This window comes from Psittacula echo, assembly GCF_963264785.1.
Source record: "Psittacula echo genome assembly, chromosome: 2".
NCBI classification, from domain to species: domain Eukaryota; kingdom Metazoa; phylum Chordata; class Aves; order Psittaciformes; family Psittacidae; genus Psittacula; species Psittacula echo.
In genome coordinates, this window is record NC_137737.1 from 103,997,810 (window position 1) to 104,024,720 (window position 26,911).

Consider the following 26,911-nt stretch of genomic DNA (forward strand, 5'->3'; position numbering starts at 1 on the left):
CTTAAACTGATGGACACCTCCAGCTAATATATGAATCTGTTCAGGGTTCAATGTCATAATCTTAAACAGTGGATATTTTTTGACTACATATAAAGGACGTCAGTGTGTGCTGTACTTAATTTTCTAGATAACACGTCTGTTTTGGAGCAGGAATAAAAGATATTGTATGATTTTTTTACCACAAGTGGTAATATTCGTGATAGAGCAGGGCAGGATGAAAAACTATACAAACCTTCATATATGTATCTATCTTTTTACAGAGTATTACAACCACATTTTAGTAAGTAAGTATTTAAACCAGTGCATCCAAACATAGATCACAAAATAGAATTTGTTTTGTTGGGTTTTTTTTTTCCCACATCTGAAATACCAGAGGAGTAAGAAATTTCAACAGCAAATTTTTCCTCTGCTGATTTAAGCTTATTGAAAGCCAAGCAGGCCATGAACATAAATTAAAACCTTGTAGGGTATTACTTGTGCTCCTAGACTCTCACTTGTGTCACTTGGCTGCCTTGTTAGTTTTGTTACTACCCAGGAGAATTTTTGGTTCCCATGCTTGCCTCCTAGACCAAAATTCTCTCCTGAGAATACAAGATAAATTCACGTAGACACTAAATGGTAAATGTCAGCTTTTAGATTAAAAACTAAATTAACCTCAGCAAAAGCAAGAAGCAAGGATTTTTAAAATAGCAGGCTAGAGAAGTGATAACTCTTCCTATCACAGCCCAACAAAGTAATAATAAGGATGAAATCTGAAGAAATAATTTCTTCAAATATAAAGGCAAAAAAAGATAGTTTTTTTACAGAATGTATTCACAGCTAAACAAGTTTAGGTTTAAATTTACATTAATAGAATTCTTGTTTTATGTTTTTCAGTGGTTTGATTCTTCAACATTTTTCATTTTACAAGAGAAAGATACCAAGTATAATATATCTACAGTCTTACCTTAGGAAAGTGAAACCACACAAGCAGCCATATCCCTTTCTTTCATGCCTTCTAAGAATGCTGTTGTTGACCAACAGCAATCAACTCTGAGTGTCATCATTAAAATGGGTTAATTGGTCTCCTCTGTATTCTGTATCACTTTACCTCTAATGATACTTGGTCTGAGACTGTTGACTTAACATATCTCACCTTCTTTTGTACTTATTTTTCAGAAGTCCAAAGACTATGCAAGGTGTGAGGAGAAGTAAAGAGTAAATACTTTATCTGTAGTGTTTCTAATTTTTATCACAGTCTTTTACACTAAGAACACTATGAACCTGTCATAATTTTTCTTAGAGTGCCACTGATCACAACTAAGCCTGAAGTTTTACACATAAACATCCAATAAAATCTTTAAATTGTTACTTACGACTCTCCATAGCCAAAACTGTGATATTATGAACAGCATTAGTTTCCCTGTCCAAAGACTTGGCAGTTGTAATGACTCCACTGTTGGCATCAATATTGAAATATCTCTCCAGGTCTGTGTTTCGATCTATCGAGTACCTATGTGAAGAATGAAAGAAAACTTCTGATTTATGTTCAGGTACAACTTGTAAAAATGTAAAAATGTTTCATCAATCTCTTAATAGTAGGAAAGGTTTTCCACTCTTTCACTATTTTGAGCATTGTTCTATGCACTTTCTCTGGGGTGTTGAGAGTATGCATAGGTGAATTACACAATAACTTGTGCAGTTATCGTGTCGTCTTTAAGTAAGGTTATAGGCATTTCCCTCTCTTTTCTTTCTTCCTCTCTGCTGTAAGGCAAACTTTCATTTAGTCATGGAATAGCACCCTGCTGAGCCCCAGAAATGGAGAAGGAGAGATGGAAGTTTGCTACATGGCTGTACCATCCTGGCACTACTCCAAGGGGGCTGTCAGTCTGTGTACAGACCTTCCCAGTGTGAACAGAAGAGCCCCTGAGTCAGCCAAAGCAGATGATAAAAAAGAGGAAGAAAGAGAGAAAATGGGAAAGAGAGAGATGATGCAGAATAGGTCAAGAGATTATATCTCATCACTGTCAGCTCATGATGATTTACTGTCATTAGACAAACACAGGCTTATGCAGTTACCTCTTTGGCTTAACATATCTTTTACCTCCAAATTTGCTTTAGAAAGGAGAAAAGAGCTCCTTAGCAAACAGAAAATAACATAGGGGAAAAGGTCAAAATTTCTGTGGGTGTTCTGCTTATAACCCCTTTGAGAGAAAGGGACAGTTGATCAGGCAGATTTAGATTTACAACTGGAATATTCTTGATATTTATAGAATCAAAGAATAGTTAAGGTTGGAACGGACCTTGAGATCATCCAGTTCCAACCCCCCTGCCATGGGCAGGGACACCTCACACTGAAACATGCCACCCAAGGCCTCATCCAACCTGGCCTTGAACACCGCCAAGGATGGAACATTCACAACCTCCCTGGGCAACCCAGTCCAGTGCCTCACCACCCTCTCAGTAAAGAATTTCTTCCTTATATCCAATCTAAACTTCCCCTGTTTAAGTTTGAACCCATTACCCCTTGTCCTGTCACTACAGTCCCTGATGAATAGTCCCTCCCCAGCAATCAATATTTGATTTAATATTGGGTCAGATTCTCGCACTCTCATTTAGAACAAGTATGTACTGCAGAGCTCTTCCATACACACAAGGTGAATTAAGCTGTCTGAATGAGACCAAGTGTGATCATTGCAACTACTGCCATACTGATGATAGATTACTGATATAACTTTAACCAAATAATCTGAACAAGGTAGAAGGAAAGAATTATGGAAGATAGTTTCACATAATCATAGAATCATAGAATGGTTAGGGTTGGAAAGGACCTTATGATCATCTAGTTTGAATTTCCCTGCCATTGGCAGGGACACCTCCCACTAGACAAAGTTGCATAAAGACCTATCCAACCTGGACTTGAACACTGTCAGGATGGAGCATTTATGACTTCTTTGGGCAACCTGTTTCAGTATCTCACCACCTTCACAGTAAAGAACTTTTTCTCTATGCCTAATCTGAACTTCCCCTGGTTTAATTTGAACCCATTACCCCTTGTCCTACCTCTACAGTCCGTGATGAAGAGTCCCTCTCCAGCGTCCAGTCCCTTTCTGGCAGTTTAAAAATGGGACTTCCCAGATATAACGATCTTCTGATACAGTTTGTTTCTTCTCTGTTGTAATATATAAACTTCTACTTTGTTCTATTACTATGTTTTTATCTATCTCTCTTGGCCGCAAAATCTTAAAGCAGAGACTTGTTACATAATTAGACCTGTTTTGACGTGTCCCAAGAAGAGAATGGAGAGAGAACAAAATGAAAAGCTGCAACAATAGCAGCATCAGTTTTCATGTATTTAGGCTTTCCCTCTTCCACTTTAGGTTGCTTTGGGGTTTTTTTAGATTGCTCTGGGTTCAGCAGTAGCAGTCATTTTTCTCCTTCTTAGTAGCTGGTGCAGTGCTGTGGTTTTGACTTTCAGCTTAGGAACAGGGCTGATAACACCAATGTTTTTAGTTGTTGCTAAATAATGTTTACTCTGACCAAGCACTTTCTGAGTCTCATGATCTGCCAGGGAGGAGGGGAATCCAGGAGGAAGCAGAGACAGCACACCTGACCCAAACTAGCCAAAGAGGTGTTCCATGCCACAGCACGTCATGCCCACTATATAAACTGGAGGCAGTTACCCGGAAGGGTTAGATCACTGCTCGGGTCAAGCTGGGTATCGGTCGGCAGGTGGTGAGTGGTTGTATTCTCTTCACTTGTTATTTCCCTTATTATTATTATTATTACTGGTGGTAGCAGTAGTGGTTTTGTGTTATACCTTAGTTATTGGACTGTTCTTACCTCAACCCGTGGGAGTTACATTCTCTTGATTCTCCTCCCCATCCCTCCAGGAGCAGGGGAGGATGAAAGGGGGGGATAGAGTGAGCAGCTGCATGGTTCTGAGTTACCAGCTGGGCTTAAACCACAACATAGATTTATTTTATGTTAACCGTAGTTTATTTTTTACTTTGTTTCATGCTAGCACTATTGTTTATTTAGTCAGCAGTGCTCTTCAGCTGTTTTGTGCACGGCAAGTTTCCCCATGAGACCTCTGCTATATAGTCAGTCATGGCAGGCCCTGTAGCTGGGATTCAGTCTTCTGACAGTCCTCAGATTTCCCAACTATTAACACTATAGCTATGCTATTTGAAGAGCCAAAGACCTTTCTTTAAAAAAATAATAAGAAAGAAAGAGAGAATAAAGAATAGAGAAAGACAGAAAAAAAAAAAAAAAAGAAAGCAATAAATAATAAAAAAAGGCAGGAAAGAGGGAGAGAGGGAGTGAGGGAGGCAAGAAAGAAAAGGAGGCAGGGAGGGAGGCAGGTAGAGAGACAGGCAGGACAGAGGGAGGTAGAAAGAAATGATGAAAGGATAGGAGGAAAGGAAGGAGGGAGGGAGGGAGGAAGGGAGGGAAGGGAGAAAGGGAGGGAGGGAGGGAAGCAAACAAGTTATGCAAATTGGATTATAGATTCTTATGAAACAAGAAAAAAAATAATTTTTATACACAGGAAGCAAGCAGTTTCCTTTAACTTATTTATAAGTACCATATCCATATTCAAGTTCTAAAAATATATATGTATATATTTTAAGTACTTTTAATCCTTTAATTCCTTGCAGCCATTAAGACTTGAAAATCTTTGAGCTGCAGGAGTTTTAAATCCTTTATTTACGCTAGCTCGAACATTAGTAGTTCTTTGGTCTGCACATGATAACCTCTTATTTTCAAAATATTTATTGCTTCCCCCTCCTTCCACCCAGTATTGTCAAGGTTTTAATTGTGTCTGATCTTGTAACTTTGACATTTTCTGAATTATATCAAATCTAATTTTAATCAATATAATCCAGTGTTTGGAATTTTGAATACTTATTTGTAGATTAACAAATTAAACTTCTTAAATAGATCACGAAAAGTATTATGCATTAATCCTCCTTAACACATTCTAATTTTAGGTGAATCTGGCTCTGATGTATATCATAGCAGATGCAGGACAGCTTTATATCATATGAGCTGGCAGTACCACTGACAAGGTACATTGCAGGTTTACAAGCATATAGATAAACCTGCACTGTTTTGTTTTTCTTCCTTCTCAAATTCCGTATGACTTTGAAGCAGAAGAATTCTTCAGAATGTTAGTTAAGCTGGTGATATAGCTAGTTTTTATGTTGGAATTCTGAAAGTAATCAGATCAAATCAAACTCATGCTTATGTTTACACAGAATTCAAAGGCATTCCGAGTATGGACTGCATTTATGGAACTGCATTTAATCCCACCCTACATGATTCCTCTAAACCAGATATTGTACAACAGATGCTACTAGTGTTAGAAAACAGTGCCACAGGAAAGAAAAATCTCAGCAAAGATAAATTTCAAGAGTAAATCCATGCCAACCATCCATCTAGGACTTGTTTATACATGATAGGAATCAGCTATCTTGAATATGTTGCAAATATATAATGAAAGAGAGATAATACTTATGTCACTTCTAAGGTTGAAACACGTGCTTTATTTTTCAACTTGAGATTGCTGCTTTAGAAATTACAGAGATACACTACAGTTCCAATATCATCTTCGATGCATGAAAATGAAAATCTAATATCATAAAAAAGGTGATATCTACATGAGTTTTGTACCTGTTTTCTACGTATGCCTTAAATGAACAATAATAATGACTGAAACTTGGTACTGCCTTCCAATTGTGAATGTGGTCCTTTTCATACAAATATTTAGCTTCTCAAAATTCCTGAGTCAGAAGTATTACCCTTTAGATCCTCTGCATGTTTCTTTGACAATTATTATCACTACTTTCCATAAGAAAAGGTCTAAGTAACTCATTATTGGTTTATCTTAAGTGGTGAGTCTTTGTTCCTGATCTTTGACCTTAGATGCAGACAAACATAAAATTGATAATTTGTGTTTTCTTATGGTTTCTTTATGAACCTGGACATTATACTGTGGAAGATGTGTAGGTACTTTACAGACTGAAAGCAAAGGAAGAGACCCTTGACAATTTTCACACATGTCTAGTATCCAGTATTTGGCTGCAGCAGACTTTGCAAAAATCAAAAGATAATTCCATTTAACCATTCGGACTAGGACAGGACGTGTCTTGTCCTATCCATTTCTCTCACAATAAGAGTTTTTTCTAATGTTTTATTGTGGGACCTCGTCTCTGGTTTACCGTGCAGGACTCTATGTGCTATTATATTATACCTACACACACACACACATGGTTTTTTTTTCGTTTCGGTTTTTTTGTCTATGTTGATTTAAGAGAACATAATTGTTGTAAACAATAAAAGACTCTTCCTGAACATACAGAGAAATAGATATGAGTAATATGTTGAGGATTTTTTATTTGGAATCCTGAAACTATATCTTCACTTCTTTGTTTTACAGAGATAAAAATACACTTTTCTCAAAGATTGTGTAGTTCAGGCATACAAAAGTAAAAATAAACTCTTAGAACATCTCAATCTCTTTTTGCAAGGGAAAAAACTAATTAATTGTTTTCATTGTAACCAAAGACTTTCTCACATCAAAATTAACAACTTCAATGGTTTAAATAAATAAACAGTAAGACATAATTACCTGACAGGGCTATTTGAGGCATCTGGATCATGGGCTGCTACAGTTCCGACGATAGTGCCCACCTTTGCTGCTTCAGACACCACCATGGAGTACAAACGTGAAGTAAACACAGGCGGTTCGTCAACATCTTCTACAATTATCTTCACTGTTGTCATGTCACTGAAGGGTCCCAGACTCAGGAAGCGAGGGTCAACATGCATATTTGCTGCTTCTATCCTCAGTGTGTAGCTTGTCTTAGCTTCAAAATCCAGCTCCTATACAGGTGAAGAGATTTGGAAATTTTATTATCCTGTGATGTTGACACAAAACTTTCACTTAAAACTATCAATAAGTACAAAATTAACTTTGCCATTTGTATCCAACCTCCTCTTTTGATTGGCAGAGCATAGCTGATGGCTTATTTTTTAGCTTTGTCAAAACACTATTTGCAATGTCTTGCTAGTGAATACTACTCAATGACTTTAATGGTAAAAGTATTTCTACCACATTAATGAAATAATAATTCTCTGAGTTAATGGCAAAACTTTCTATGGCTTCTATGAGGATCAAATTCTCCCCCATAATTTCATCACTGTGAATCAATACTTATTTTTGTCTTATTCACATTTTATCTAAGGTAATGTCAAATACCTTATACTATACTACCCAAACATAAGAACTCTATAAAATTCACTAGTGAAAACACCTCATTCAGAAATTTGTGAGTGGGTTGTTTGTTTTGTTGGGTGTTGTTTTTTTTTTTGCACAGCATTGAGATTGAATAATCTTATTACTTTTATCTCTGTATGAATTTGTGAAGAAAATGTGGCAGTCAGTTAAACTGCATTGTTTGTATGAGAATATTTTGTACTGAGATGCAGCTTGCGATTGTTTTGGTTTAATTTGCTTGTTAACTAAAATGCACATTATTTTTTTCCACCTTCATTCTGCTTTAATTTTCTTTGATAAGTACAGGGTTTCTTTAAATAAATACTGCATTGGAACTAAAAATTACTCCCCACAACTAAGGGAATATTTGTTGCCTGGAGAAGAGTTCCATAATGAAAATTATTTTGGAGGCAAAAAAATGTATCTTACTTTGCAGGCAGTTATCAAATGAAAGCCTCACATTAATGTTAGCGCAGTTTTCCTTATATCTGTAGTCTTAGTTTGTCCACTCACACCAAATGCCCAGCTAACTATTCCTTTGAAATTCCAAGTTTAATGATTAAGAACAACAACAAAACACCCAAGCATTTCTAAAAACTGCAGTCTGGTTACTCAACTATTTTTTTAAAACTAGAAATCCAAGTGCATAAAACAGATTAAAAAAGGTTTTCCACAGTTCTGATTCTGAATACATCATAGGGACCTAAAGTGTGTTTGCAAAATAATCTGACATAATCTGCAAAATGTCTATGTATTCACTCAGAGGAGCAGCAGAGGTGAAACACACCTGTTGACCAACAAGTTCAAGACTCTAAGTTCTTCACTGAGTTTCAGTAGCATAAATCCCAAATGAGTAACTTAAAGTCAGCAATTATTCTGGTGCTACAATACTGTTGCAAACAGTCTAGATTTAAAAATGAAAAATGTATTCCAATACATCACACTCAGAAAGTCACTGAACTTTTATAACCTCTATGTAGCAACAAAAGGTTTCTCCAAATGGGAATACATATGATCCTCATGTTATGCAAGCTCTTACTTGGATTGAATCAGAGCTCTAGTATATATAGTTCTCCAAACGCATATATGCCATAAAAGAAAGGTTTTCTGGATACTGGTCACTATACTGGATACAACTGGTCAGTATTTATTACTAAAGCATAGTTGGGATTTTTTTTTTTTATTTAATCTTGGTTTTATACCTAAAATACAATATTTGTGCTATGAAACTAACCTCAAAGGCATAAGGCAAATGTAATGTGGTGACAGGATGATGAGAAGTTTCTCAGAAACTATATTGTATGATGGCAACAATTAAGGAACTGATATGACCAGATGAGCAGCAAGGTTAAGGAGAAGACAACCAAGCACACATATCTTAAAGACTTCGCATTTTCTAATAAAAGCATCATATTAACTAAAGAAATTATAACCTGAAGAATGTAAAAGACAAAGGGCTGAGATTTGTTGATCTAAAAAAACCCAACCAAACAACCAAACCCCAAGCTTCTAGTGAACTGTAGTTTCAATCAGAAAGTACAAACATATGTAGCGGAAAAGGAGCGGTTAATTCATTCGCGTTAATCAGTGACATCTGTTGAAATTGAATGACTGAGATTCCAGCAATACTAAATCAAATACATTAAAATGCCAGCCTAGAGAAGAGAAGGCTCTGGGGAGACCTTGTAACAGTCTTCCAACACCTAAAAGGGGCCTACAAGTAACCTGGAGAGGCAATTCTTACAAAGGCATTTAGGGCCCTTGTAAGTACAAGGGGGAACAGCTGTAAACTGAAAGAGATTTAGAGATTAGATTAAATATTAGGAAGAACATTAGTTAGGAAGAAATTCTTTGCTATGGGGGTGGTGAGACACTGGAACAGGATGCCCAGAAAAGCTGTGGATGCCCCATCGCTGGCTGTGTTCAAGGCCAGGTTGGATAGGCTTTTTTGGTCTAGTGGAAGATGTCCCTGCCCATGGCAGGGGGGTTGGAAGCAGATGATCTTTAAGGTCCCTTCCAACCCAAACTATTCCATGATTCTATAATATATATTTTGAGACTGAAGACAAGATATCTTCTTATGATACGCTAATTACAACACCACAGTCATCTTAAGAAAAAATATTATAATAATTCTGATTTAATAAAGAAAGCATGTAGAGCACAGTATATGTAATTGGACAAATTACATAAATTTTAATTTGAATAGACTAAAGACTATAATAACGAAATATTATTTAAATTAATTTTTAAAATATTCCCATGTTTATTGATTAAAGAAGACTAAATTAGAACTCTAATTTTTGAAATCATAAAAATATGTTTTCCATGTGAATGTTTATCACAAGGGCTGACACACACTTTTAAATCATCTAATTTCATTCTTGTAATGGAGAAATAATTAATTCTTTATTTGACTGAGTTACAGGAGTATTAGACTAGCAGATAATACACATAGCCCACTTTCATTAGAAAGGAATTTCCGCATTGAGAAGGATGAAAAAGTAATGATATAGATGCATATTCTGAGCAGGCTTGTTTACTAAGTGTTGGTTTTACCTTCTCTAACTTAGCCATGTACATCTGAGAAAATCACCATAAAGTGCTTACTATGAGTTTAGCAAAATTCTTCTAGGGAAGAAATCGGACGCCTACTTTTGAATGCCTGTTTTTCATCAGTCACTGGTAAGGAAGTCTCAATAACTGGAAGAAGTAAACATCTGCTTTCAGTGACATGAATCCTGCCCTAGGATTACTTCAGAAACCTGCTGGTATCCAGTGCCATTGATAGTTTCCAAAAGCTATAACGGTCTTTTAAAATTAAAAATAAATAAATAAATAAATCTATTATATCAACATATACAGCAGGAAAGAGCCGGCGTTTAGAAGAGGGAAGTATAGATCATCAGAAGGTTTTTAAAACATTAAATGTAATGTGTCATACAGGTGCAATATTATTGTTTTATTTTAGTTCTTTGTAACAGAGTTTATCTCCTGTGGGGTGTGACAATCTCTAAAAACTCTGCAGTCATCCTCAGTCTGGTCCTATAACATACATCCTCAGATCCAGTGGTGAATACACAGGCACCAGGCTTTGAACCAGAATATAATCTCGAAACTTAAACAAAACCTCTAAAATATAATTAGTATGCAAGAGTTCTTGACCTGGTGGAAATGTGTCAACAATTCAATGATAATACAATGAAGACACTACATACTACAGACATTAAAGAAAGACTGAAAAAATGAACTGAGAAGATTTCCTTTTTTTTTGTTTCTTCTTATCTAATTATCACTAATGTCTGTTATATAGAGAGTATTATTTAACTGGCCTTTGGATCATACCTTCATTATTTCTTGCTATAATAAAAGGACAAGATTCCAATAATGGAATACCAAGTCAACAGACTACTACAAATCGCTGTATCAGTGTTGAAGGTTAAATAGACAGTGTATAATTCAGTCCTTCAGTACAGTGAATAGAGCTTGACAGCTTCATTAATATCTGTGCATTAGTGTTATCTGATTAGATTCTGTACAGGATCCATTCATCTTTCTCTCATATGGAGGTTTGTGAGGTCTTTTTTTGGTTTTGGTTTGTTTGGCTTTTTTTTTTTTTTCCTTTTAAGAGGTAAGAATTTTATCTTGTGTCCTGGTTTAGCAGTAGCAGTCATTTTTTCTACTTCTTAGTAGATGGTGCAGTGCTGTGTTTTGACTTTCGGCCTGGGGATAATACTGATAAAACCAATGTTGTCAGTTGCTAGTCAGAATGTTTACCCTGACCAAGGACTTTGTGAATCTCATGCTCTGCCAGGGAGGAGGAGAAGCCGGGAGGAAGCAGAGACAGGACACCTGACCCAAACTAGCCAAAGAGGTATTCCATACCACAGCACGTCATGCCCAGGATGTAGAACTGAGAGTCGTCCGAGAAGGGCACGTCCTCTTCTCTGTCGGGCTCATTTCTGGAGGGTGGTATCGTATTCTCTTCCCTTGTTATTTCCTTTATCATTATTATTACTGGTGGTAGCAATAGTGATTTGTGTTATACCTTAGTTATTAAACTGTTCTTATCTCAACCCATGGGAGTTGCATTCTTTCGATTCTCCTCCCCATCCCTCCAGGAGCGGAGGGAAGAAAGGTGGGGGGGGAAGTAGACTGCGTGGTTCTAATTTACGGCCTGGGTTTAAACCATGACATCCTGTCTGAAGGAAATTACAAAACAAGTCATTTATACTACAGGAGCTGGGTATGAAGTTATCGTTCACAGGGAACCCATTTTTTGTAATGTCCATCTTTTATTGTATGGTAACTTTGTGATAATGCACTTTTCAGAGGTGAAAATCCTATTTTTAAGTCCATCTTAGGTTTTATATTGAAAACTGAAGTACATCAAACAAATGCACATTATCTCTCAAAGGAACCATGGAAGCCTCAAGTTCTTACATTGTAAACTCTGGTAAAGAATGGAAAGGAAAAAATTCTAACTGAAAAAAAAGTGAAATGTTAACTGTAATAGAAAGATAGCTTTTTCACTAAAAGCTTTTGCATAAGCCCCCCATTTTTATAATAGTATTACTCTTGGAATGAACCCAGATTTTAGAACAATCTCTTAGCAGTCAGTTTCTATGACAAAGTACATTGCAACACTATTTTCACATCTTGTCCTCTAACGTTCAAGTTGGCTGGTGATCTTGGTGGTAGGTTTGTGTATTGAGGGCGGAAAAAAATTAAGCCAAAGTGAGCAAGAACTGTACCAGGGAGAAATCTCAATGCTTGCCACTTGCTCTAGCAAGACATGACAACCCTCTCTTTATAGTCTTCAGGCTTCTTGTTTTTTGCACTTAAGTCTACTGCAATCTCTCCATAGACTTCCAAATGGTTTGAATCAGATCTCGTAACCTTCCAAAAAGTCACATATGATACATCCAATAAAAATAGATTTTGCAGCCTTTTTTACTATTGAATCAGCATTACTACTTTAAGCACAAAGTATTTGATAAAGGTGTAGGTGGATACAGATCATCTATTAGGTTTTTATCTTAAGATATTTTGCTACTAAACTATTATTATTACTGAAGTCTAACTATAGCCTGCAACTTTGTGAGTAAAGTGAGGTCTGTACTCATACAAGGCATATTTCTGTACATTATTTTTAGGAATTGTGCTATAAACTATGAACAATATGGTCCTGTGTGTGTATTTTGCTTAGAGAGTGAAGCCAGGATTTGATTCATGTGTATTACAATCAGGTTTCTGTGAACAGTCAACATGAGTTCACTTTGAAATTGCACACACATAGGTTTGCATAGACATTTCAGAATTTGTTGTACTAAATAACTGAATCAGCATTCATTTCCACAGACATTTCTACAATTTGAAGGCTAATACCACAGAGACAAATCCAATACATTTTTTTCAAACTTCAATATATTCAGAAAAATTACACTTTTTTTCCAAATACTCTCATCACTGTGAAGTGTATCTATGCAAATTGTGGGAGCCCTTATTAACAGAGCATTGATAGCAGAATGTACTTTACAAATGAAACCACAGGAAGGAACTGATCCTACTGTACAGATGGAGAACTGAGTCACAGTGTGAATCAGGATAAAATTTTCAAATACTTCTAGGAAATATAAATACCCAATTCTTTTTAAAAGTTGTACAAAATATTCGTCTTCTTTTTTCTGAAACAATCACCTAAGATGGTTGTTTTCCTAAATCCTGCTTAAAAGTAACTTACACATCTAATTTATCTTTACTTAGGAATTCACTACAGAGAGTGTGCCTACAGGATGGAGAATAGCCAAACTCTAACACTATTTGCAACATCAGAACTCTAGCACAAAGTTTGAGTAGGTGGTATCTTTAGACTGTTCTGTACAGGATAAAAACAAAGGAAGAGCTGTTTTTCTATTTCACTTGACAAGTGAGAACTTCTCTCATATCACAGTATCACAGTATATTACTATTATTATTATTATTAATAAGACAGAAAGTTGGAAAAGAAGAAAAAAGGCGGAAGGTTTTCACAGTGACTTAAACTACTAGGCGACAAATTGTGTGAACATAGCAGGTTACAGGAAAAGACCCTCACTAGTTTTCCCACCACTGACCCACCCATCCTGTAAGCTGAGAATACTGCTCTGAACTGCGCTTATGGATCCCACTCACTTGTTTTATCAGTTGCTGCAAAAGATTGTCTTTTAGCATTTTTCATATCTTTTGCAGGTTGGAAATAGAGCTTGGCATCCTAAAACCAACTTAACTGCTTTTGTATACTATCCTAAATACATGCTGGACAAAATTTTTGCATTTGAATTCAGCTAATGTATTGGTGAAGATGGTAGACTTTATCTTTTAGTGCAAATAACCAAGTAAATGGTTAAATACTGAGTTTTACTAGCTCCTTTCATATGATGAAATTCTAGCTTCATTGATCTCACAAACCAGTTCTACCCAGATTTAACCTCCTGTTATTATTTAATCCATAAATTCATAAACAAAAGTTAGTCCTTGTCCCAAAGAAAATTTTGAAAAAGTTTTTTTGTACTTAAGAAAATTGCTGGAATACATGAATTTCACATCTAATTCATTTAACTTTTATTCAAATATCTTTACCAGCGCAAAAGCAAATAAGTTGTCACGAGTGTATGAGAAAGCACATAGCAGCGAATATTGTACAATGGTACATATATAATCCTTAGTTGTGGGCATAATGTAGTACAATCCTACTGTTTTCTCTTTGGAGGGATAAAGACTAGGTGGATGAAAACAGCTAAAGTATTTCTTATCTGGTATTGTATGGTCAAGAGGGTTATTATGAGTACCAGCCTATTGTCAAAATGTTACCTTGAACTGAGGCTTAGTCTAATAGCTAGGATATACTGACATTGGGTGCTAGGCAGCAACAGTACTAGCATATTCAGGAACGTGTAATCCTCAGTCCTTCCAGGGCTATAAAACAATGAGAACTACTACTACTATTTGAAGAGATACACATGAAGGAAGAATACACTCTGTATTTTGATGAATATCACTGTTAGAGTAAATCCATTATTTTTTTCTGCTGACTTTTGATATTTTGAAATCTCTGTGTCACTGGGTGCAGAAATGTGTTCAAATGTGCATAGAAAAAAACCCAAACCAAACGAAATATTAAACACACCCATATCTCATTCACTGATTTCCCACCTTTCAAAACAATATATGAATTAGTCAAGTCTATTATACAAACATAAACCTGGGAAACACCCAAACCCACAATAATTTTCTAGTATCAAGATTCTCTGTATCTCTCTATTTTTACAAAAGTTTGTTTTCCTGAATTTATATAGATAAATAATTTATTTGCAATTTTTGCTGATCCCTGGCATTTTCTTTCATATTCCATCCACTTGGAACATACAAAAGTCCTGCTTTGCTCATTGAATTCTTGCATATCGTTTGTCTAAAATTTTTTACAAAATTTTTCTTTTTTTACTTGATGAGCCTTATGTGTTAAAAAAAAGAGAAAAGTCTTAGTTTCTAGTGAGGAAGTCAGCTTTTCAAGTTATCTCAAAATGGTTATCTTTCTAAAAACAGAATGTAAAATCCTCAGTTTCTGTGTGGAACTCAAATAACCAAGTGACACACTTTCTCCACAACATCCAGCAAAAAAATGAATGGAGCAGTGCCTTCATTTTCTCAGAGACACTGGCAGCGATGCTCATGCCTAGCTTGTTCATTTGTATGTACGGCTGCAGCAAAAGTGTGCAAAGTCAAAGCATCCATCTGCGTTTAGAACCAAAGCGTGCATTTTCAGAAGTTTTTGCTTTGGAATTTTACTGCTTAATGTGTACCCAGACATGTCACCTGAACATATAAATACACAGGAATTAAAAAAGTTGGGCATACATTTCAAGTCTGAGCTGTTCCTCAATGCTTCAGCTGATTTCAGGGGCATGAAAAGGAGGGTGTTAACTGCAGTCAGAGGTGCACAGAACATCATGTGTGGATAGTTAAATGTTAAGGCAGATTCCAGGCTACAAATCTAATTTATTCCCTGACTCTTTACTAACAAGCACACATTATCATGCAGGGAGAACCATTGCCCAAATCTGTAGTGATCTAGCAGCTAAGGCTCGGTGATTGAAGCCCATTTAACCTGCATACACTGTTATGGATGGCCTGCTATATACTTATTCTCCAAGTTTTTGCCTTGAAAAAAATTATTCACATTATATATATTAATGACTGATCTTTCAAAGGTGCTGAGTCTCCTCCATTTACTGTGACATCTATAAATGCTTATTCACTCTCAGAAGGTGTTCAGGAAATCAGAAAATTAGCCCATTGATTTGCAACATCATGAAGTATTAACTTCTTTCAAAGGAGAAATGTACTGAATTTTTATATTGCTTTACAAAGGAATTCACAGAATCAGAGACTAGTATGGGTTGTAAGGGACTTTCAAAGATCAGCTAATCCAACCCCCTTGCAATGAGCAGCAGCATCTTCAACTAGATCAAGTTGCCCAGAAGCGCATCCAGTCTGGCCTTGAACGTCTCCAGGGATGGGGCATTCATTGCCTCTTTGGGCAACCTGGTCCAGAATTTATCACCCTCATTGTAAAGAATTTTATCTTCACATCCAGCCTGAATCTCCCCTGTTTTAGTTTAAAACCATTACCCCTTGTCCTATTGCAATAGGCCCTGCTAAAATTGATGCACTAGAAGAGGAAAACCCAACCCAAACCAAAACAAAAAAACCTACAACCGGTAAGTGAAATTTACAAAGATTAAAGGGTATAAAGGGAAGAAAAATTTGCTATGGAATCATATTAACTACAATAGGTCCCTATTCAGGAACATACTTACACTTTTTCTAAAATGCCAAGTCAGTCCCACATTTTAGGGGGTATTAAATTGCTTAGTAGAGTTAGCGCCACAGATTCAGTATTAACACTGCCAAGAATTCACACATTAAGAGTGTGAAATGAGAGAAGAGATTTTCTGATCAAGGTGTTGCTTTGGGTTGTTTTTTTTCTGTTAACCTCAAAATTTAATTTTTCTTGCAAAATATTTCAGCATATATTTTTTTTGTAAAAAGGTACTATAAAATATGTTGTAGCAAGGTAAGAATGATGATATTTAATATTTTTAAAATAAACACAATTTTCAATTTTAAAATTATATTTTTCTAACTGTACATATAGAAAGCTAAGAAGAAACAATATTTCTTTAAATATTTCCATGGGTTTGAAATATTTTTTATACGATACTGTTTTGTAAGCAATTATTTTTATTGATCAGTTTGGTGGCCTTCTGTGATGGGGCTATGGAACTGAAGGACAGGTGTAGAGTAGCTGATGTCATCTACCTGGACTTGTGAAAAGCATTTGACACTGTCCCACATGACATCCTTGTCTCTAAATTGGAGAGACATCAATTTGATAGATGAACCACTTGGTGGATAAAGAACTGGCTGGATGGCGTACACAAATCGTTATGATCAATGGCTCAATGTCTGACTGGAGACCAGTAACGAATGGTGTACCTCAGAGATCGGTGTTGAGACCAGTCTTGTTCACGTCTTTGTCGGTAACATGGACAATGGGATTGAGTGTGCCCTCAGCAAGTTTGCTGATGTGTGGTTCGGTTGATACACTTGATACACAAAGTTGATACACTGGTGGGAAGGAATGCCATCCAGAGGGACCTTGACACGCTTGTGGACTGATGGACTGATGCCAACCTTAGGAAGTTTAACCATGCCAAGTGCAAGGTCCTACTCCTGGGTCGGAGCAATCCCAGGCACAGCTGCAGGTTGGGCAGAGAAGAGATTCAGAGCAGGCCTGCAGAGAAGGACTTGGGGGTGCTGGTCGATGAGAAACTTAACATGAGCAGGCTGCGTGCACTTGCAGCCCAGAAAGCCAACGATATCCCGGGCTGCATCAAGAGAAGTGTGACCAGCAGGTTGAAGGAGGTGATCCTGCCCCTTGACTCTGCTCTCGTGAGACCTCACTTGGAGTATTGCGTGCAGTTCTGGTGTCCTCAACATAAAAAGGACATGGAACTGTTGGAACAAGTCCAGAGGAGGGCCACGAGGATGATCAGGGGACTGGAGCGCCTCCCGTATGAAGAGAGGCTGAGAAAGTTGGTGCTGTTCAGCCTGGAGAAGAGAAGGTTGCATGGAGACCTCATAGCACCCTTCTGGTATCTGAAAGGGGGTTATAAGCATGCTGGGGAGGGACTCTTCATTAGGGACTGTAGTGATAAGACAAGGGGTAATGGGTTCAAACTTAAACAGGGCAAGTTTAGATTGGCTATAAGGAAGAAATTCTTTACTGTGAGGGTAGTGAGGCACTGGAATGGGTTGCCCAAGGAAGTTGTGAATGCTCCATCCCTGGCAGTGGTCAAGGCCAGGTTGGACAAAGCCTTCGGTGACATGGTTTAGTGTGAGGTGTCCCTGCCCATGGCAGGGGGAGTTGGAAGTAGATGATCTCAAGGTCCTTTCCAACCCTAACCTAACCTAACCTACGATTCAATGATTCTATATGTAATTTTAACATTAGTAATATGTGCCTTCTGACTAGGACAGTACCAGCCAAAGAAATATAATTTTTTTTTTTGTTTTAATTATGTTTGGGATTTATTTTGCATTTGGAGCTTGCATTTTTTACTGTAAAATATATTTTCACATTTTCTCTTTATTACCAGGACAAATGAGATGAAAGCTTTGTTTCCCATCCTAACTTGTTTGTGCAGGAACTTTAAAAAAGAAACCAGAAAAAACAATACAGTTATTGACAAAAAGACACACAATAATTTTAAATTAAAAAGGTTAAAAATCACAAACTCACAGAAATGCAGATGAAATATGCCAATGAAAACTGTTACAGCAGATAAGGCTTTTAGAAACAAAAGCTTGTATTTTCATTGCCTGCCCTCATCCTATACAAATACAGATGAAATCACTGAGAAAAGTCAAACTTACCTTTTGAATTGTTATGATTCCCTCCTGAGTGTCTTTGTCAACAGAAATTTTAAATACTCCCAAACCATCACCATCCACAATCTTGTACTCCATTTCAGCATTAGGTCCCACATCCGCATCTGCAGCTTTTATTCTGGCCACCACAGAAGCCACTGGCAAAGACTCTGGGACATTATACTGGTATGATCCTGTGGAGGGGAAAAAAGAATAAATAATTAATTTAGAGCCTACTGTGACTGTAGGCTAAAAAAATTGAAAAAAAAAAAAAAAAACCAAAATAAAACCCACAGAAAAAAAAACCAACCAACCAAACAAACAAAACCCCTTACCAAAAAAACAGCCGTGTTAAATTTTACCTTCTTTTAAAACACTTGAATATTTACTTGGGCTACCAGAATATATTCTTCAGTTTAAAATAGAATTGCTCCTTTTTTTGCTAGGTTTTCCTTATGACAGACTCTAATTACTATGGCCATAATTTCTTCTTATGATGAGAAAAGTACAAGGCAAAGATGCAGAAACATAATTCAAAACTTAAGTGCAGATCATGAGGTGAATGTCTGCTACAGAGTTCCAATGCAGAAAATGTTTTACTTTGTTTTCCATAAAAGGGGAAACAAAGGAATTAAGTCAAATAATAGCAGCATAAACTCTTGTTATTTCATAGCTGTGCATCTTGATTAGGCAGTTTGCAATCTGAATATGACCTGAAATAGTTATATATTAATTTCTTTAACAGTAAGTACATCATCTGCATTCTTGATAATTACAGCTTTCCATTCAAGTAGCAAATTATATATATGCTATCAAAAGGGTATCTGAGTGCAATCTGTAGCCAATAACACCCTCACCTTCAAAAATAACTTCAATTAGTCTACTATTTCAATAAGTTTGTGGCTTGAAATAATCTATTGCATACAGATATATTTTTTTTATATTATTGGAGGTGAGGCTAGAGAGGACATGAATGTATTATTCACATTACTTTGATTCTACTTAGCAATGACTTATTTTCTTTAAGAAGAAAACACCTCAGACAGAATGCTCTTAATAAACTGAGTTCTTCAGGTTTGAGCATACTGTTGTGCTTGTTTCTTTGTTTAGGATGAGAATTACCCTGGTCAAAGAGAGTAAATGGAAGGAAGATAACTTTCTGGTTCTTCTGCAAGTAACATCTTGGGAAACACCCTATGCACAGGCTAAATCTTGCTAAAAATGCCAAAGGAATATTGAGAATTAAGAGTCAAGAACTATGCATTCTGAAGTTTAAATGCTAAGAGCTAAATATCTATTAAGGTGTATATTTTTTTTTGTCTTTATTTGTAGAGAGCAAGTAAAATACATTAATAAATGTACCTGCTGCACATCGTTTCATTCTAAATGATCTGAAATGCAGTAGGTAAAGAAAAAAGATTCTTCCAGTGTAGTAGTAATAATAATAATGATAATGATAATAATGACAACAACAATAATAATATACCTTGCTGTCAGTGATTCACAAAGTACTTAACATGGAAGCTAAGCACTCTTTTTTTTAGAACTAGCACTATGTAAAGAAAATAACAATGTTTACAAATAATATTACAAGTCATATTTTTACAAAGTAACCTACGTCGTGGAAAGCGAGGTGGGTTGTCGTTAACATCAGTCAGAGTGACAGTTACAGATGTAGTCCCTGATAATCCACCATTTTGCCCAACCATGTCCTTTGCTTGAATAACTAGCAGGTATTGGTCCTTGGCTTCTCTATCCATATTCGGAAGGGCAGTCTTGATAACACCTGCAGTAAGACATGTCAGTGGCTGCACAAGCAAATACGTTACTGTGAAAGCTGGGTTTGCCTTTAAAAGGTAGCTGCAGAGCAGTGATTGCAACAAGAGAAGAATGAATTAATTTCAACACTAATATTTCAGTTTTTGACTAGGAGCTGAACTTATTTTTAGTCACCAAAACCCACCAATTTTTATTTAGTACAACTTTATTTGGGTAATGTCATATATGAATTTGCTTTCTGAATACCTTTTCACTGAACTATAAAATTCATAATAATTTGGGTAACACTTCCTTCCCTGGAAGATGCCATCTTTTGTGTTTGATTTCCTACTTTTTTAGAGCTAGGAAAAAGAATAATCTGTATTAATTTTTAAGACTACAAGGTCAAGATTTATTTCACAATCTCTTGAATAATCATTCACTACATTAACTCTTAATAATTTTTATATCATACTACACTCCACATATCTATGTAATTATCTCATTTTACTGGGAGCATGTATTTGCTCTAACAATATGCACTGCTAAAGCATTAGTATAATACAGATTTTTTTATTATTTATTAATTGAAATACTGTAGTGTCTGAAATAGCTTTTGTTTTGTCCATTTGATGATCTGCAAACAGTTTGTAGTTAATTGATCTGAAATGAAAACAAGATGAAAGCTCCATGTTCTATCCTTTCAGTTCTGTTGATATATATCAGAAAATAAATATGCCTTCTCAAATGTGATGACTTTATGAATATTTCATGCTCAGTACATAGTACAGCCACTAACTTTGATTTCCAGAGAAGCAACCGTTTACTCCACCAGCACTTAGTGTCAGCAGCAAAGAAAATACGAACAAACTAAATAAAAGAGAGGTGCATTGGGACACATATCTCTTTGCCTGATAGTTGTTGAATGTTTAGTTAGAATTTTATTTCTTTCTTCCCTTATGAATGCAGGACTTGCCATTAGTCATCTTTGGGTTTAAAAGATTTTTCACAAACAGGCTGTTTGGCACTATTGTGTCAGTTTTACAAGCAATGTTAAAACACAATTAATATACAATTTTATAATGTTATTGCTTCTACACTGCTTTTTCTGGTCTGCTGGCTTTTCTATCATAGTTAAATTGCCAGGCAATGTTAACCAATGATTTGGAAGCTAATTATCATGCACACAGGAAATCTGAGTATTACATCAAAAGGAAAATGTATGCAAACTTTTCAGTCTCAACCATTAAAGATTTTAACTTAGAAGAAACTATCACATTGTTGTGGACCTGTTGCAATATGAAGATAATTATATTACTTATATCTGCAAGTTCAGATGTTAAATAGCGTTGCCTTTTCGTCATACCATTGGGATTCAGGTCTGATTCACATGGCAGGTTATGATAAATAGGGTAAACAGTTTGTTTCTCTTTTGCTCAGCTTGTCTTTCTCTGAAATAAAAAGTATAAATCTTCTCCATGTTGGTGTAAGTGAAGGCTCAGGCACCAAACTCCACTGAGCAGAGTGAGAACCTACTTTTCTATTCTGTGGAATGATACAGTAGAATGGGTAATAGCTATTAAACTGGCAGATGAGTAAAGGTTGCATTTTGTTGTGGCTTAAAATATTCCTAAAATGTCACTAAAATAGGGAAAAAAACCTCACACCAGTAATATGTTTTGAAAGTGGCATCGAAATATTATATCAGATAAGGATAGAAAGTTCCATGCTTTCTTTTTCAAACTAATAAAGAAAAAATATATTTCCCACAACAAAGCCCCAGTTTAAAAAGTAGAATGGAGAGATAAATCTATACTGAAGGAAATCTGACTATGTGACATTTAGGTATTTCTAAAACAAACACCTGCAAAAAATCTTGTTCACAGCATCTTGAAAGTTTCATTGATCAGAAAGACAAGCAACAAGAGCAGATCATGGAGCTAGTAGATTGACAAGATGATAAAAGTTTCCATTCCAGCAATGTCTGCTCATCACATAGCTCAGATGTATCAATTTCATGATCTATTCTGGAAAATAACAGGTTAAAATAGCAACAAAAATATAAATCTATTCAATTATCCACAAGACCACATTAGTAAGTTCCTAGCAAGTTTTAATGCACTTCTCACACCCCCTCCCCCAGCATTACTGCAGACAGTTTATGGAAATTTACCTGTTTTTGGCTCCACAGAAAAGTAAGGTTGTCCTTGCAATATGCTGTAAACCACTCTAGCACTATTGCCATAAGTAGGATCATCTGCATCAGTGGCTGTCACCTGTACCACAGAAGTACCTGCAAAATGTTTAAGGGACTAGTGTACATAAAAGATCCAAAAATATGAACTATACTTCTTCAATGTGCTGTGTCAATATGTATCTGAAACAGTATGAGGTGGTGTTTTCACAATTATTCATAATTTCCATGCTAATTCAGCTTAAAATTTAAAGTCCTCTTTGTAAACCTGTAGTACCAGCTGTTATGGCATTCTGTCATTCTCAGCGTCTGGCTCACAGCAATAAAGAACATCTCACTCAGTAGCTCCCCCTTTTTACCTCTGTCTTTGGTTGGTAGAGCGTATATGAACAATATTTCGTAAATGATGGTGATGCCTGAAGTTTGCTTAAGTATGAAATACAGTAATAGCTTCCTTTTGAAGAGAAGTCTGCATGCTAAAATTGCATTGAATAGTTAAGAGATTCAAATATGCATACATATATGTTTATATATTTTAAGAATTGTACATACATATATATAATTAATTGTAACCTATAAAATTATTTATCCTTTTTTGAAAAGATGGCTGAAGAATATTTGTGTCAGCTCAGAGGAAAAGTAGTGAGAGCTGTCTCCAAATTCCTTTTAAAAGTACCCATTTCCTTCAGTAATCTGCAATACTTCAGTATCAATTGTAATAATAATCTGCTGCATAAACATTTCTTGAGCAAGAAATGTCCCTATGTTGACAGGAGTAAGAAAGTGAAATGTCTAACTGGCTAGCAAGAAGGATATATTTTGTGAGGATCTCATTTTGTATCTAGATCCTATTCATTATACTTTCAATGCCAGTTCCTATTTGTTCTGTTTTTACAGCAGCTTCTGTGATGTATGCTGAGAAAATGATAAAACACTTGGGAGCCACAGCCTTGGCCGTGGTCATCAACCTCTGGCAGCCAGAAAGTGCTATTTTTTCTCACAGGCAGATTGTCTGGAGCGTTGAGACCTTCCATTCAACAGCCCAGGGACCCATTTGGAGGTTAGGTTGCGAATTAATATTGTAGCAATTTGGCAAACACTCAGAAAAAGTCTTCAGCAGCAGATCAGATCCCTTCATAAACTGGATTTAGACACAAGATTAAAGAAAAGCATTTGTTAAGTGTTCATTTAAATGTAGAATGTTCATTTTCCGAATGAACACATTTTTGACATGCGAGAGTGAGACCAGAGAATCTAGAAATCACTCTTTAAGAACATCCTGCAATAGCATGTGTCCAGGGTGAACATAACAGAAGTTGTATTCTGGTCAGTTTTATTTTGACTTTTTCGGGAAATGAGTGAGACAAAGTTCTGAAATTCTTTTTGTCTGATCTAGTATGTCCTCTGCCCATTTTCTTCAGCTTTACAATTCTCACTTATGTAGAGGATCACTAATGGGTCCTGGGACCAGGCTGAAGGTTTGGAGAGGACTGAGTACAGCCCCCCATAAAATGGTACAGATTACTAAATATGAGATCTGCTTGAAGGAATTCTGACCAGAAATGATCATTCGTAAGGTAACCTTATTCACTTAAGCTATGGCCTAGCTAACCCACATTCCTGATTTCTCTTCCTGAAGTATCCATGACAAAGTATTATGATTGTAATTCTATTTTAATGCAATTTTTCTCTCTTGTGGACTGTCTAATATTTTTGGACAGAGAAAAAGTTATTCTCAACCTGAAATTTCACATGCAACTATTAAGTAGATTGAAAGTTTAAAAAGAAAATTTTTGGTTAATCCATCAAGTCATTTATCAGTTATGGGACTTCAAATACATCAATTTTCTGTTCACAAGTTTAGTTACTTTGCTTTGATTCAGTATGTTAAACTGATGTTACAGATCACTCTATAATGTAATTTCATACAGGGGCCTATTTTAAACTTGCCAGAGTCTCTCCAGCTTTTGAGTACAAGGGTATCATAATGATTATTTGACATCGTGTGTTCTTTGTGAAAGCCAGGCTTACCACACTTACAAAGTTCCTAAGCCATGCCAATGAAGCTTACAACGTGTGTAAATATTTGCAAAAGAGCTTATAAACCTCACACACTTTTACATCTTTGCTCCTTGCTCTTGCTGCTGTCAAGGACTCCAGACCAATACAAGATCAAAGAAATTACAGACTCTGCAACCTCAACAGAGACATTTTGGAAATCCTGCATGCTTAGAAGTGCTTGCTTGCTGTAAAAATCTATTGCTGTAGCAAACAAACCCTCTACATTCTGTGAGATGAATAAAGTCAGTGTCTGAATCTAATTGGCTCTCTCCTAAAGCACAAAAAAGATCCTTTAGAAAAAGTGGTGGGTTTATTTTAGGTAGAAATTCTAACACCAAAACTTTCTGCACTCATCCCTCTTGAGCATAATCAGGAACTGAAAGCAAGGATAATTTTCTTGTTCCTTCATGCTAATAGCTTTTTCTCAAGCATCATGTGAGAAAAATCTTTTAAAGCATCTGCTATTGTCATTGTTTCTTTACCAGTTGTACAAAAAAACTTTGAGCTTCCAGAAGTTCAGTGCCTAGAGGGAGATTTTTGCACAATATATTTTTTAAAAAGAATATGCAAGCTAACATAAGGCCTGCTAACTATGTGATAAGTCCTACATATGGAAAATCAGTTCCAAGGAAACATTAGGCATGGAAAGATCAGTATGCGAAGATTTCCAGAGAATTTCCCAGAGAAAGCATATTTCTCTTGAAGAGCAGGAATTCCTTCAAGTTTATTGCAATTCAGAGATGTCCTAATTTTTTTTTTCAATGGATTGATGTCAAATTCATATGTTTATTTTCTTTTAAAAAACACCCCAAACACATACACACGTAAGCTCTATAGATACTCATGGATAGTCAAAAAATGTGTAGATTGAGGAAAAATGGGGTAATTGCATCGTAGTTCCAACTACAAAGGGAGAGTTTGTGTTCCTGCATTGAAATTAAGTCTTCCTTCTATTCCTGAACATTTTGCCCTACCTCATAACACAGGTAGTCCGCTGCCATACATATGTCCAAGATTAGGGCTTTTGGGCAACATGAGACAGTCAACAAATAGCACCATACCTTCACTCTATCCAACTAAATGAGTGTCCCAGTAAATCTTGTTTATGGCAATGTTGTTCAGAGCCTAAGACTGCAGGTGTAAATAGGACACTATACCCACCCGTGACTTTCATTAATGACTTCTTATAACCTGTAGTGTCACAACTAAGACTTTAATTATTTCTTAAGTTGTGTATTTGATATGGATTGAAAAAATAAATAGGAGCTATTTACTGACAACATGTCTTTCCCTCTCAGATAATAATTCCTTTACAATTATTTTTCTCTACAATTATGTCTTTATAACAAACTTGAATATCAGTTCATTAAAAAGAATTCTACACGTGACAACTACATAAACTTTTTCAGCAATTGCAGCAAATACTGAGGAAAATCAGTGTTGCTTATCAAAGGGTGTTCAGCATATTTCTTTACTGATACTAACTAACTAACTAACACACTGAATTTCGGATGGCTGGCGCAGATTTCTGGTTTTGGGGAGGAATGGTTTGGTTGTTTGGTTCTTTTTTGGTTTGGTTCCCCCCCCCCCCCCCCCCCCGAATATTTAAGCTATCATTTTTAGATTTTTAATCTAAACTTTAATAGACAGTAGTGGATATCACAAAATAGCAGCAATCTGAGAACTTGACCTTTTTAAGTTCTGATATGAGGGCAAATAGAAGGGAGAAGTTTTTGCAGAGTGGACTGTGAATTTAGAACAATATTTGTACTTTAATTTACCCAATTCTCAATTCAGCAATGTTTACAACAAGTTGCAGAGACCATCCTTTTTTGTGTTAGGGTCAGATAAAGTGATTGCTAAAGTTTATTTTGAGGTTAAGGTTCTTTTTAAATATCTGAGTTTATTCTTTTAGAAACCTCTGCACAGGGCTTTTTCTAAAAATCTCGCTAGTCCCTTGTGTGATATTTTGCAAAACTTTTAAAATGAGTTTGCCCAAGGAATGCTTATGTGACTCTGTTTTTAACATGAAATCATTTAAGGCAAAACTGGTTTCTAAAACTAGATGAACTTAACAAATGCTTATTTTTGAAACTGCACAAACCCTTACCAAGTAAATTATAGCCACATTACCAAATGAAAAAATAGGCCTTTAAAAGCAGTCAGTTACTAAAAGCATTGGCTGGTATAAATTAATGATGCATAATAGGCATAATACACAAGACAATTCCATGATGGCATCACATTTCTGCATCACATCAGTTGCTACTATAAATATTAAACATTTTTACTATCAAATTATCCATAATACCTGCTGAACTCTTACATGCAGCAGCCCAGCCTGGCTCTCGTATTTCTGTACTTCCGCCACTGGCCCTCACCCAGACCTGATGCAGCAATACCTCCACAGCCTTTTCCTTTCAGGAGTGTGAAGAAGAAGAGACAGCACCTGGAGGCAGACCCTATCCTTTTCGTCATCCCCCTGTCCTCCCACAGCCTCATTAGGTAACCTTCAGTTGGGAACAAAGCCCAAGACTGGTTCCAGCCCAACGGCAAGGTCAGATAAGGTGAAGCAGAGGGGGCTTGTATCTGGAGACACTCTCCCTTCATTCAGGGTCTCTAAACCCACTGCCCACTTGTACCAAAGATTTAAGCATGATAACAAGATT

General features: G+C 36.1%; 1 protein-coding gene across 1 annotated transcript in view; it reads right to left on the minus strand.

The window, feature by feature from the left end:
* Window positions 1-26,911, minus strand: part of LOC308218203 (cadherin-7) — a gene marked incomplete at its 3' end in the record, with an annotated part of 82,289 nt that overhangs the window by 21,285 nt on the left and 34,093 nt on the right. The window contains exons 3-7 of the mRNA XM_080611961.1: window positions 22,161-22,280; window positions 19,848-20,015; window positions 18,236-18,423; window positions 6,611-6,864; window positions 1,356-1,492 (exon numbers count right to left, since the gene is read on the minus strand). Of these exons, the coding sequence (XP_080468087.1) occupies window positions 1,356-1,492; window positions 6,611-6,864; window positions 18,236-18,423; window positions 19,848-20,015; window positions 22,161-22,280 (867 nt within the window). The remainder of the gene's footprint in view (window positions 1-1,355; window positions 1,493-6,610; window positions 6,865-18,235; window positions 18,424-19,847; window positions 20,016-22,160; window positions 22,281-26,911) is intronic.